At 40.7% G+C, this 13,772-nt stretch overlaps 1 protein-coding gene across 1 annotated transcript in view; it reads right to left on the reverse strand.

The window, feature by feature from the left end:
* PIEZO2 (piezo type mechanosensitive ion channel component 2) overlaps positions 1-10,772 on the reverse strand; it is a 265,739-nt gene extending 254,967 nt beyond the window's left edge. Inside the window, exon 1 of the mRNA XM_075270713.1 lies at positions 10,514-10,772. Within this exon, the coding sequence (XP_075126814.1) occupies positions 10,514-10,577 (64 nt within the window). The 5' untranslated portion in view covers positions 10,578-10,772. The remainder of the gene's footprint in view (positions 1-10,513) is intronic.
* Positions 10,773-13,772: the final 3,000 nt, after the last annotated feature.

Here is a 13,772-nt window from a genome sequence, read left to right on the forward strand (position 1 = left end):
TAAAAACTGCATGCAGATCAGAAGTATAAAAAAGCAATATGTGAACCCACCCTAAAGAGATGCAAATACATTGTAAATACTAGTTGATAGACAGAAAAGCGCAGGAAGCGGACAGTGCTGTTCTCTGTGTAGTGGTGGAGCTGAGTCACTGCAGCTTAGCTCCCTATTCAAATAAATGAGAGACAATCTGCAGTACCAGGTCTGGCCACTACACAGAGAACAGCACTATTTGATTCCTGTTAAATTCTCTGTGTGACAGATGCTGAGAAGAGATGATCAGTTGGGGTGCTGGGTGTTAGCATTAATCTGATATTAGTGATTTGTATTTAGGATCCAAAATAAAATCTACCTTCAAGGCTTCTCAGTGAATGCTGTGACAGCTCTAGAGGATTAGGAGTGTCCTGAAGGAGATGGCATCCATGGTATGTGCATGGCAGAATGATGTAAAAGTTTTAGAGTTCTTAGAAACTTTAGTCATAAAAAAATAGGCAAATGTTTCTTTTCATCAAACAAAAAGACTCCTTGCCGTGCTGTTAAGTGCGTCACTAATGAATAGATCTTTGTTACTTTTCATGCTTTCCTTTTGCTAACTATGCTTTTGATCCCGTCTCACTTTTAAGGTGGCCTGTTATTTCACAAACTACTGGCACTCTACACCTAGAACATACAGTTGTTACAAGTTCAAGTTCTAGCAATTGTAAAACCATTTATCAGACAGATCCTGCAGCTGGAGATGTGATTTATGCCCAAGTATTTTTAGCTAATCAAAGACATCTATATTAGAATATCTTGGCTATTGTTTAATACAGATAGCGTTGTTCATAATGTCAAAAAGAACATGAAGTGTACCTAAATGTTCAAACAACTTTTCAATTCCTATCAGCATTTGTGTCATTGAAGGGATATTCCCGTTTCTATTGAAACTTGTAGCTTAAAGGGGTTGTCTGGGATAAATAAAAACTTTTTTTTTTTAATGTAGATTGTGAGCCCCATATAGGTCTCACAATCTACATTTTTCCCTATCAGTATGTCTTTGGAGTCTGGGAGGAAATCCATGCAAACATGGGGAGCAAATGTTGTTCCTGGCAGGATTCAAAGCCAGGGATCCAATGCTGCAACGTTGTAGTGCTAACCACTGAGCCACCGTATTTTCCCAAATAAATTAAAACTTTATCCCTCAGAGCTCGTTCACATCTGCGCCCGTACTCCGTTCTGCAGGTTTCCGTTTCCTGCACAAAACAGGGGCAGGAGACGGAAACCTGTCGGCATGGTTCAATCCCATTCATTTGAATGGGCTTGAAAAGTCTCCGGCTGTTTTTTTAAACCAGACACAGAGTCAGACATGCAGTACTCTGAGTCCGGTTTAAAAAAAAACAGACTCGGCATGACAGGTTTCCGTCTTCTGCATGCAGAAGACGGAAACCTGAAAACGGAGTTCAGGCGCTGGTGTGAACCCAGCGTAAGCTAGAATGCTAGCAGAAGCAAAAAGTAAAAGTACCTGAGTTCTATTGTGCATGCGTGGCATCTGCCGACGTTCTATTGCACAGGCGCCAGTTCTGGATCCCAGGTGAATAGGCAGACGAGTGGACAGCGGCACCCCAAAGTCATCTCCAGGAAGAGAAGACAGGTGAGTATGATGGGGTGGGGAGGGGGCTGAGGGACTGAATTAGATAGATACGTAGATAGGGTTGTAGTCCACAGACTAGCTAGTGAAACAGGGCGGGGATTGTGAGGGAAAAAGTGAAGAAGTGAGGGGGGGGGATCTGAGTGAACTGCAATGCATCATGGTAGTTGTAGGCTAAGGGAGCGTTCACACTACCGTCGGTGTCCGACAGCTAGTGTCTGATGCTAATGTCCACGCAAAATCTTGTGCGGACATAAGAATCGCACACTAGCTGCCTCCATGACATTTTACATTGATTTAAATGGACATCGGGTGCATTCTTTTACTGTCCATGGGTGTCCTTAACTGTCCGTTCACAAAGATGTCCGATTTTTCAAGCGGACAGCAAAAACATTAGCATCGGACATTAGCTGTTGGACACCGACGGTAGTATGAACGCTCCCTAAGACAGCAGGAAGCTACCCATGTAAACAAATGCAGAGGACAACATGAGCTCCCAGAGAAAGCCAGACATCACTCAGAACACTGCTAAAGGTATTTGGGTGCACTTATTAATCCATTGATAGCACTAACAGACCTTTTTTAAAAAATAATATTTTTTGCCCAGAAAACCCCTTTAAGCTAACTGAAGTGTTTCGCCCAATATATTGCTTTATTGATCTTGCTCCATACCGTCTCTTCAGTATTGACTGAGCTGCACTGATCAGTTTGTGACCAGTCCCTGTTCTCCGCCAGCTCTATTAACTTCTCTTGAAGGATTGATGATAGTGACAGATGGCTAATGGAGAAGTCTGTCAGCCCTTAAAAGTAATAAAGGCTAGAATAATTCCTTTGTTATCTCTGTATGTAAATGCATTGCTAAATTCATTGGGCACAGCATAGTGCTGTCCTGAGTCCTCCTGAGTTGTACATCACACAGGCTAAGCCTGCCCACCAACTTGTCACTGAAACCAGGAAGTTGAAGGGATCGGACACAAGACACAATTCTCATATGGCACCATGATAACAGTACTAGCTAAATTATTTTCAGAGATATCACTAGTTAAGAATAGTCAGGATATGTGCATATATGCTGGAAAATCAAAAGTTGTTCAAATGTTTACAAACACCTGATGCTTCCTCTTTTCTACAGTGTTGCAAGGTATTGGTCTGGAGGATCTTTTTTATACTGTCTATTGGGGTTCTAAGAAAAGCTGTTTTTAAGAGATGGGGGCTGTTAAGAATTTTTTACTTAGCCCACATTCACAAATTAAGTATTTTGCATCAGTATTTGTAAGCAAAAATCAGGAGAGGGTCCAAAATACTGATCAGATGACAATCTTTCCAGTACACGTTATTGTTGTGTAGCTTTCACTTATGGTTTTGGCTTAAAGGCGCTCTATTAGCAAAATTAAAATCATTAAAACATATATGCTAATCTTACCGAACGTGCACCATGGGCGGGGATGCACGATGTGACGTCAGCTTCGGGCACGCCTGCCTTTTCTGTCTTCTTGTAGTAACGCCCTCTGATGTGTCTTCTTCTGGCTTCTTCTCTTCAAATCCCGCGCCTGCGTAGTAGCGCTTCCCTCTGGAGCACTACTGTGCAGGCTCACTCGCGAACTGCCATTAAGTAAAATGGTGAGTGAGCCTGCGCAGTAGCACTCCGGAGGGAAGCGCTACTACGCAGGCACGGGATTTGAAGAGAAGAAGCCGTAAGAAACGGAACCATAGGGCGTTACTACAAGAAGACAGAAGAGGCAGGCGTGCCCGAAGCTGACGTCGCATCGTTTATCCCATGATGCACGTTCAGGTACGATTAGCATATATGTTTTAATGCTTTTATTTAAAAACGGGACCGGGATTTAATATAACATTTACGGTGCCTGAATAGCCTTTTTAAAGGCTATTCACGCATATGTGGGGCTCTGTTAGCATAATTTTGCTGATAGAGCCCCTTTAAAAAATACTGATGCAAAATAATGAAGTTATATTTGCAGCTAGGGTAAATGTTTTTATTTACAGCATAAGTAATTATATATCCTTCTCTTATCTATTAAATGATGTGTCCTGTTTCTTCAGATAATTATGTTGTAATATGTTAATACTATAAATATGTTGCTCCTTGATTGCCTTTGCCTTAGGGCTCGTTCACACGTGAAAAAAGGGGCGGATTTTGACAGCGGATTTCGCTTCAAAATCCGCCCCTTTACAATGGTGGTCTATGCAGACCGCCGGGCTTCTTTTTTCCACTAGCGGCGGGCTGCTGCTAGCGGAGAAAAGAAGCGACATGTCCTTTCTTCAAGCGGAAGCCGCGGCACACTGGACCGCGGCTTCCGCCTAGCAGCAGCACCCTCCTATGCCGGCTCATTCATTTGAGCCGACATAGGAGGGGAAAGCCGCGACAGTGATGGTCGTGGCAGGCGGGCGCCCCATGTCTAAACTAGCCCTTAGGCAGGTCTTACACAGTGCTGTAAATATAAGTGCTTTAGGCATAAATGCAATGTTTTTGCAAATTGCAACATGTTAATTATACCCACAGAAACTCTGGTGTTTTCCATATAGGTATAATTGAAGCAGAAAGGGCATCTGAGTATGTGTCATGATATGGGTTGCAATATAATTTCCTAAGTATTACATATTTCTAGATTTCATTCTTTCTTAGTTGATAGAGTTGATGGAGATGGAACAGCTACCCATCCTATAATTCTATTACATGCCAAGTGTATTTTTGTTCTGAGCTGGGTAAGAAGCTCATTTTTATTACATAATAGGAATTTTTACATGTTTTTGTCTCTACAGCATCTTATATAATTTAATAACGATTTTTAAATTAACGATTTAATAACAAATACATGACTTGATCCTGATATTCTTTACATAATATTGCATCTATACAACATATTACAGTCTCATAAACATATTGAGGGGGAGTTCACACTTGCACTCCTGTGCGCCCTGTGTCATTCTGCAGGACAGGGAACGGCTTCATTTGAATGGATTTTAAAAGCGAACCACCGGTATCCGTATGCAGCCTCTCCGCGGGGAAACTGTTTTTTTAGGCCGGACACAAAGTCCTGGATGTCCAACTTTGTGATAAGTGACTGGGAAACATGATCATGGCATTGCCGAAGCCAGTCCAAATGTCAGTGATACAGAACATGACATTATACGATAATGTCCAAAAAAAGCTTCAATATTACTCCATAGAACAGATCCCTAAAAACTGGAATCTCAATTTACTATATATTAAAAGGGTTTACTAAATAATAATAGACTATGATGACAAGTTTCAGTTTACAACCAACAGATTACTATACAGAGGACCCACATGAGAATTTCAAGACTGACACTCAGATTTCTGCCATGGATGTGCTATGGATCTGCTCGAGGTTTGGGTTCATTGTCGTCCAAAGGGACAAGTACACAAATATTCAGTGTAAAATTTAGAGTAATTTAAATATTTTGTACCTTTTTTTCAGTGCATGTGAAAGGGGTTTTAGTACTGTATTCACTTGCATTAGATGAGGAATATAAAACAGCAACCAGTGAAATAATACATTGTGATACTGCTACATGAGGGTAGATTCATCTAGCCACCTAACTGGCATTGAAAAGTCTGAAAATATTTGCCATAGCCTGGCCAATTTGGAGTAATTTATACCTGAAACTGGCATACATTATATCTTAAATGTAAGCAGATGGCCTAGTTTTGAGATTTTGATCCCAACAGGACCATAGACACACCTAATTTAGAGGCATAGGTATACATTGTATCTAACAGTTCAAGATAATACTTTTGTATACAGCATAATAAATCAGGACAAACATTGCTGGGAGTAAGTGACAATAAATTGGGAGTATGTGCAAGTACAAGGTAACTTATTATTGATGGTTGAGTGGGCAACAGTGGGGTATAGCCTCACTAAGAACTGGTTCATATCACACATTACATTGTCTTTGAGGAAACTCTCTTAATTTTCACAAAACATAAAGTTGTTACTTATTCCAAGTAACATGGTATGAATACAGATGCTTTGCCATTCCTTAGATGTACACTTTATAAGATGTTTCCATCAAGACTGTCACTAAAGAGTCTTTCACTCAGATGATGTGATGCTGCCACCACAACAGGTTACAAGGCACTTCCTTGGTCTTTCTTCAAAGCATAGGAATAACATCATATGAACTGGGCTGACCTTACAAAATATGTAGATTACCACAACCAAATCTATCAGTCTTTTACAGTAACCTTACAAGTAAAGTGAACAGAGATAAAATAGAAACTAGCACTCTGCTTGCAGAATTAGTAACTGCATCAAATGGCTCATGATGTTATTGCTGTATAGAGGAATGCATCTTATGGATCAATACAGTAATGGTGCAGACATTATGAAAACATCTGGATTGTTAACCATATAATGGGCTTTTGTTATTATTGGTAAAAGGATGGATTTTCTACTGAAAAAAATGACATAAGGGCCCACATAGAATGGTCCAACATCATATTAGTCATTCCTTGGTCCACGGGTCTCAGGACAGAAAAGGCTTGTTTGTGAGCAAATATTGTATGCCTATAGTAATTTTTAGCGAACTTAACAAATACCTTTTATTTATCTATTTATTCCCTGTTTCATTTACATCGGATCTTTACTCTAATGAGATTCACAAACTACTTACATTACAGGAAATGTATTAAAGGGAGTCTTACATCCAAACTTAGCAACTTCAGCCCACAGATAAGTTAGGTTAGGGTCACTTGAATCGAAAGGTGTTCTCCTATTTCCAAAGCAGTAAGCGGCATTGCACTCCTTGCTCAAAATAGCTCACTTGCATATTTACAAAAAGGTATATTATATAAGGTGATATTTCCGCAATGGAGGTGACGAGTCTAAAGGGGAACACACCATTTTATTCAGGTGCCCATAACCTATCTATCTGTGGGGCTGGGTTGATATGCTCAGTTCTGGTTACAAACTCCATTTAATTTGTCATTATTTTTTGAAATGAGGGTGTAAACCCATGCAAACACAGAGAGAACATACAAACTCCATGTAGATATTGCCCAGAATGGGATCTGAACCCAGCACCTCGACACTGTGAGGTTTCTTTGACATTTGACAGACAGAATGAAACTTGATAATACAGAGACCTATAACTATAGCCCCATACACAAAATGATTATAGGTTCTAAAATCTTGTGAATCAATAACATTGATCACTATATCCAGCCCTTAAACCTTCCCATGCCTCAATTCTTTGTCCTGAGACATTTCATATAGTGGAAGAAGGTGCTATAGGCTGCGCAATAGCCATCATGTCTTCCTGCAATGTATTTTGTTTACTGTAACAGTCTCCATACAGTTAACTCCTTTGCAGTGTTATCTTGAGGCTGCACCCTGACTTATGGGAAGGCGGAGACAGCTCACGGGGAGTGGTAAATACACTACTATCAGCTGCAGGCACCATACACAGCACATTGTCCAGACACATATTTCATGAAATAGAGTAGATGCTTTAGGGAGCTGGTATATACTACATACATAAGGACTAAGTATTTTGTAACACCGAACAGTATAGGCGAAAATGGGCAGGCAATGCAGTCCATAAATGAATGAATCATTGAAACACAACATAAACATACAAGTTACTGGCAAGGGCACACTTGTGTAGTGTTCCTAGACCGACTTTTCTGGAAATGTTCATGCTCTACATGAAAGCAAAAAATCCCATTTTCTGAGACATTATAAATGATGGAGTGATATGCTGGTATTCTAGTGGCTCAGAAATACACCTTGGTAAGTGACATTTTCTCAGTTTTGACTGAGAAGACCTCAGCAGTCGCTAGAATTGAAACTTGCCTTTTACACAATGTTATTTTATATACCCAGGCTGTGATCATTATGAAAAATTCCAAATAATTTATGGCCTTAACTTTGAAAAATAGCAGATACGATCAAGTTCTCCTGAGCCATTTATTTTATATACTAAACATGTGTTTCAAAGAAAACAGCATCATATCAAAAATACTTATTGGGGTTTCATATTTATAGCCCAACTCAACTCCAAAAGAAAATTTTCAGGTGCTAGTATAGCAGGAGTCCAGAGTTCATCTTTCTGATTCACAGTGACATGGATGGGGAGTGATATATTGGGGGTTACCTGCAGTCATACGTTCATTTTCAAGTTCTGAATTGAGACTAATTTCCAAATAATAGCAAGCCCAATTCTGTAAAGCTTAATGCGGAATGAAATGATTAAGACTCATGAATATGTCTTGTTTCGGCTAATTGTGACTTACTATATGTGATTCTAATGAGCTTGACCATTAAACCTGTACAAGGAAATATATCAATCTACTGAGCTAATCATGGAAACATACAAAACCAGATTAGGTTAAACATGCTTGTGTTAAAGCGAAGTAACATTGTCGCTACAGAAATGTTACCACAAACAGAACTGCAGGAAACAGCACAGATACAGTAGGTGTCTGTCTATGGAATTCTGCAAAAATTAGCACAGGATTAAATGGGTCATAACTCAAAACAGGAAAGGGATGAAGTCTGCCATCCAAAAATTACGGTAACCGAGCAACGTCTGCAGAAATGGTTCCAGATCTATCCTTTCTAATACTGATGAAGAAATCTCTATGGACCAAATACCACACAGAAATAATACTCCAAGCAAAGAATGAAGAATGCAGGGAGTGCACAGCAGCCATTAAATTCAATTCAGAAAAGTTTTAGCTGAGCAGATCCCTCCTGACCACACATAGCCTGCAGCTGCATTACAGACAAAAACAAACAGAAGAATAGCGCACCCAGTACCAAAACTTACTCTGTATTAATAATGTATCATTGTATTGTATGCTACTCATAAATCACCAAGACATCCAGTAGCTTCAAACGGGCAGGAAAATGTAGCATGAAGATCATGGACATAGAACATAGACAATAAAATTATCCCAAACCTTACCATCTACTAAGAATCAGCCTTACAAGATGGATACAGATCCCAGACATAACTTTTCATTCAACCTATGATTTGATAGGACACAAATACACTGTAGCCTTACAATGCAAAGATAGGAGTTGAATGACTTTCAGAAGATTCTTTTCTGAAACAGCATTATCTAGATTAAATTGGTTTGGTCCATAGACTGATTCTAATTGCTATTTTTGGAGCTGAAAAGAAGACATTTTAGTTTGTATTCACTGGTTGCAGGTTTGTTGCAGAAATTTCTGTGATTCTTCCATTTATCTGGCTTTTTGGAAATCCAAGTACATGCGCCAATAATATCTCCATTCAGATGTGAACATGTTTTAGTTCCAGGAATTGCTGCAACAAAACAGCTGAATGTGAATACGCTGATAAGCATGCCTTCCTCTGGATCAACAAAACCTCAATCCAGTACAATGACCTTGAGAAATTGGACCAGAGGTAACTCAGCAGGGAGGCATTGCCAGCAGCCTACCACATGCATTGCCAATATACCACTAAACAGCTCCATTACTTGGAGTTTACAGTAAAACATCACATATATTTTGTTCCACTGTATTGTGAGAAATCATCTTACGGCGTCCATGTTCATTTAGTATAGCATAATTTGGGAAATGACGGAGCATATCATTATTTGGAGTGGTGTTCCACTATAAAACAAGAAAAGCAATTACACAAGCCTCTACTGAATATTCCATAGCTTTCCATTGTGTAGCCGGCTGCAGAAACATTACTGTGTGCACATCCTCGAACAATTGAGAGCGTTTGTGAAATATTAATGTTCCTGAGAATAACTGCTAATCACTTGTCTGGATCCATTTATTCAGTTTTTACTGGCTGTAAATTGTGGTAAAAGTTGTTACATAGCACAGCACTGCAAGTCTGTAAGGTTAAGGAAGAAGTCATAACAAGCCTTGGATGGAGACCCTTCACCACAATGTTGGTGGTAGGAAATGTCACCTTGCAATCTGAGCATGAAGGGTTCTGGTCACCGGACAACATTATGCGATATATTTTTACGTGAACAGAGTCTTCAGAAATGTATGAGACCAAATAAGAACTGTAATGGTCTCATGAGCAGAGTATTATTTACAGGGATTCAGACATTTGTCATAAAGGTGAGGTAAATTTAAGTCTTATTCTAAAACATGTGTTTTGCTACATAATACAGTATATGCACTATGAAATAATATATTATGGCATATCCTATACATATATATATAGTCCAGTTAAGAATGATGAAGCTGCTGCTGTAGGGAATATTACACTGTATGAGAAGAGAGCCTGGAGCCATATCTTCTCTGTCCAACACTGAAGCAATTTATCATGAGCAGTGAATGGAGGCGATGATATGGCGAGATAACTGCCAAGGAAACTGTAAACTGGATTCCCCCGTATAACCTCAATATTCTGAGCTGAGTGACAGACACCTGGTATATAAAGTCGCCTTACCTCTGCATTATATACTAAGTGACTACATGTACCTTACAATAATGTGGCGATATATCAGGCAGAGGATGAAGCCTAGTCAAGGATCCAAAGGTTTTATCCCTTGTGGACTAAATGAATACACTTGTAATGGGACCTACACAATGAAACATCTGTGCGTGTGACAGAAATATGTCGCAGCAATGACACTTTGTTGTCACGCGTTTGTTTTAGTCACTTCTGTGTAGTGGATGATGTTCTAGAAGGTTTTATGGAGCTGAGGTAAGTCTGGACGACAAGTTGTAAAAAGTTTTTTGTTAAACTGTAGTAAAAACTTCACCTATAGGACTGAATTAGGACCCTCCCTAGACAATGTCTACATAAGCTTTAGCACGTCTGTGGTGACTCGGACACATATAGGACTGGTAGAAGACTATAGCAATAGTATATATATATATATATATTTCATGTATGGCCACTCACCCACAAGCAGGCAGACAGGCAGCAGTAACCTGAAGATGAGCCCGCACACCGTCTCTGATGCCATCGCTTCTGGGACGTTTAATACCAGTGACCACGATGAAAAGAATCGCAAGAAGTAGAAGTCGGAGCCAGCTAGCAAGTTCCCTCAGTCCAGCCAAGGCATGGGGCATTCACCAGCGGGTCAGTGAGGAGCAGGTCCCCCCGCACTCCTCCTCACACTCAGCTCTCCAGCATCCTGCAGGCACGGCGACTTGTGGAAGTGAAGAGACTGCACTTGGTGGCGGCAGCCTCACACCCCCGGCCACAGGCAGCATGGGTACAGGCGACCTGGCCGTGAGGAGCTGAGGGCAGGATTTAGGAGCTGCTGCTAGTGTGCACCGTGTCTCTTCTCTCTGCTGTCCTGACCCTTTCCTCCCAGTCTGTCAGGGTATACAGAGTCCCCACCTCCAAACTTTAACACTTTGTACCCCAGCAGCACAGAGGCTCTCACTCTACTGCCTGCTATATGTGCTATAGGCGACTGTTACCTCAGTGACTCGGGACTTCCCTGTAGATCAGTGCAGGGATAGCAATAGATTGAGGGGAATATGGAATCATAATACAATTTAGGAGTATTTTTTTACCACAAGTAATATGTTTTGGTTACGCCTATTTTACTATCTATCTTTATCTATTGATTTAAGTTTGTTCTGAAGCAATAGTAATTGTCTATTGGCACAATGTATATGGATATCATGGAATTAGTGCTCTATAAATAGATAATAATAAATAATATCACAGACTATTAGGTGCAACTTACACTATATATATATATATATATATATATATATATATATATATATATATATATATATATTACTACATGGTTAAGATTACAACCATTATTACAATTGCAAACAATATATTGCATTCTATCAGTCCCTGATATATTCTTGAGTAGGCTAGGGCCATGTTTTAAGTGTATATGATAAACCAGACGGCCCAGAGGAATCCAACATAAACTATAAATTATAAGCAAACATAAAAAAAATCCATAAGTTATAGCATATCACTCACCAACAACAAGGCAGAGCGGGAGAAGTAATCGGAAGATGAGTCCACACACGACTTGTGATGCCATCACTTCAAGGACTTCTTATAAAACTATTCGCAGGATCAAATGAAAGCAATAAGCACTGAGCGCCAGCTATTAAATTCCCATAACCTTTATGTCCATCCAAGGGCACAGCTAACGCCTTTAAGCATTGCTTTGGAGCAAGCTATAAGCAGTGTCCTTGCATCTCCAGGACATTAGATCCCAGGCAGAGGAAGGGCTCTGTGGTTACGTCCCTTTAGCCTATCTTGCTTTGACCAGGTTTTCTCACTTGGCTCACTGAAAGAAACAATCATGTTTTCCTATTACGAAGCAAAATAATATAAGTCGTTCTAAATTCATATTTCACTTCTTAGTTGTGTCCATGGAATATTTGCTCTTCTTATATTCCAAAATAGCTATGGGTCCTGGGTCACAGATGCATCAGTTCTCCATCTTTTATCCCCAGGAGGACCCACTGCTAAGTGGCAAAATAATAAGATAATTCATCCTAGAAACTGTTGTGTATCATTGTGGTCCAGAAGCTTGTGGCAGCTCTTAAGGCTCCAAGGGATGCTGCAGTGTCACTGTGTTACTGTTCTGGGTTTTTGGAAGGCTGGAGCCACTCCTCAAGACACCGCACTGATTAAGCTGTACAGGCTCCTCTCTGTGTCATACACCACCACCTCAATGAAACTTTGCTGATCCTGCCTTATACCAGCAGATCCAACAACCAATGGGAATTATAGACAAAGAAAGGCTGCCCAATCAGGTAAAAAAGCGGGTGGAGGTTTGGCATGTTCCTTGAAGTCAGCAGTATGGGGAGGTAAGGAGACAAATATACCATAGACCAGAGTTAGGTGAACCATTGCTGTTGTGAAACTACAACTTCTAGCATGCTGTGACATTCGATCAGCCAGCAGTCAGAGCATGCTGGGACTTGTAGTTGTACAACAGCTAGAGAGCTGGGACAAAATACCAAAATATAACTTTATGTACAAGAATTATCCACTTCATCCTGCACCCATGCAATACAATATTCCTTCAAATTACTTTCCACCTTTTTGCAAACCTTGCATAAATTTCAACATCTTACAAAACCATCAGTGTTTTACAGCTGGAGGGCATACCATAAGTATGTAAACTGTACCCACAGTGTACCAAGACAATACTCATCTACTGAAACAACAACTTTAAGCTGGGTGTACTGTTTCCACTGCATAACTGGAACATTTGTAAAACATCAATAGCGCGCTGTGGGAAGAACTGCAATGCGTTTCCGCCTCAGTTTTTCCTGCAGCCTTTTTTTTGGCTGCAGGATGCCATGTGGGACCTTAGCCTAAAGGGGTTTTCTGGTCCCAAATCAAATTTTCATGCTGACCTATCACAGCTCATCAGTATGTGATCATCTGTGGACAGATCATCAGTATAAAATTTTGATTTGGGATTGGAAAGCCCCTTTGAAGGGATTCTATCATTAAAATACTATTTTTTTGTCCCTAACACATAGGAATAGCCTTAAGAAAGGCTATTCTTCTCCTACCTTTATATGTATTCTCTGCACTGCCATTCGGTTGAAATCCCGGTTTTCTGCTGTATGCAAATGAGTTACTTCGCAGCACTGGGTCGGTCCCCAGCGCTCAAACAGCACTGGGGGGCGTCCCCAATGCTGCGAGAGAAATTTCCAGCACTGCCTCTATCTTTGACTGGAACGGCTTCTCCCTGCGTCTTCTTCCGGTACTGGCTTTAAATTTCTAGGCATCAGGTAGAGCGGGCATCGGGCCTTGGGCAGAGCTGACTGTTCATGCCTGTGGTGATTTTCCTGTGGCCACTTACATAGTAAACTGGTGTAAGTAGCCAGTTTGTTGCAGCTGCTTTCACAGTAAGCTGGGGTAAGCAGCCACAAGATAATGGCCACGGGCATGCGCAGTTGGCTCTGCCTGAGTCCCGACAGCAGGGCCAACTGCGCATGCCTAGAAGTTTGAAGCCAGCGCTGGAAGAAGACACAGGGAGAGGCCATTTCAGGCAAAGATAGAAGCAGCGCTGGAGAGTTCTCTCGCAGCATTGGGGATGCCCCCAGTGCTGCGAGAGAACTCATTTGCATACGGCAGCGTGGAGAAGACATCTAAAGGTAGTAGAGAGGAATAGCCTTTCATAAGGATAAAATTTGCATGGAGTTCATATATT

The sequence above is a fragment of the Leptodactylus fuscus genome, chromosome 4 (genome assembly GCF_031893055.1).
Source record: "Leptodactylus fuscus isolate aLepFus1 chromosome 4, aLepFus1.hap2, whole genome shotgun sequence".
NCBI classification, from domain to species: Eukaryota; Metazoa; Chordata; class Amphibia; order Anura; family Leptodactylidae; genus Leptodactylus; species Leptodactylus fuscus.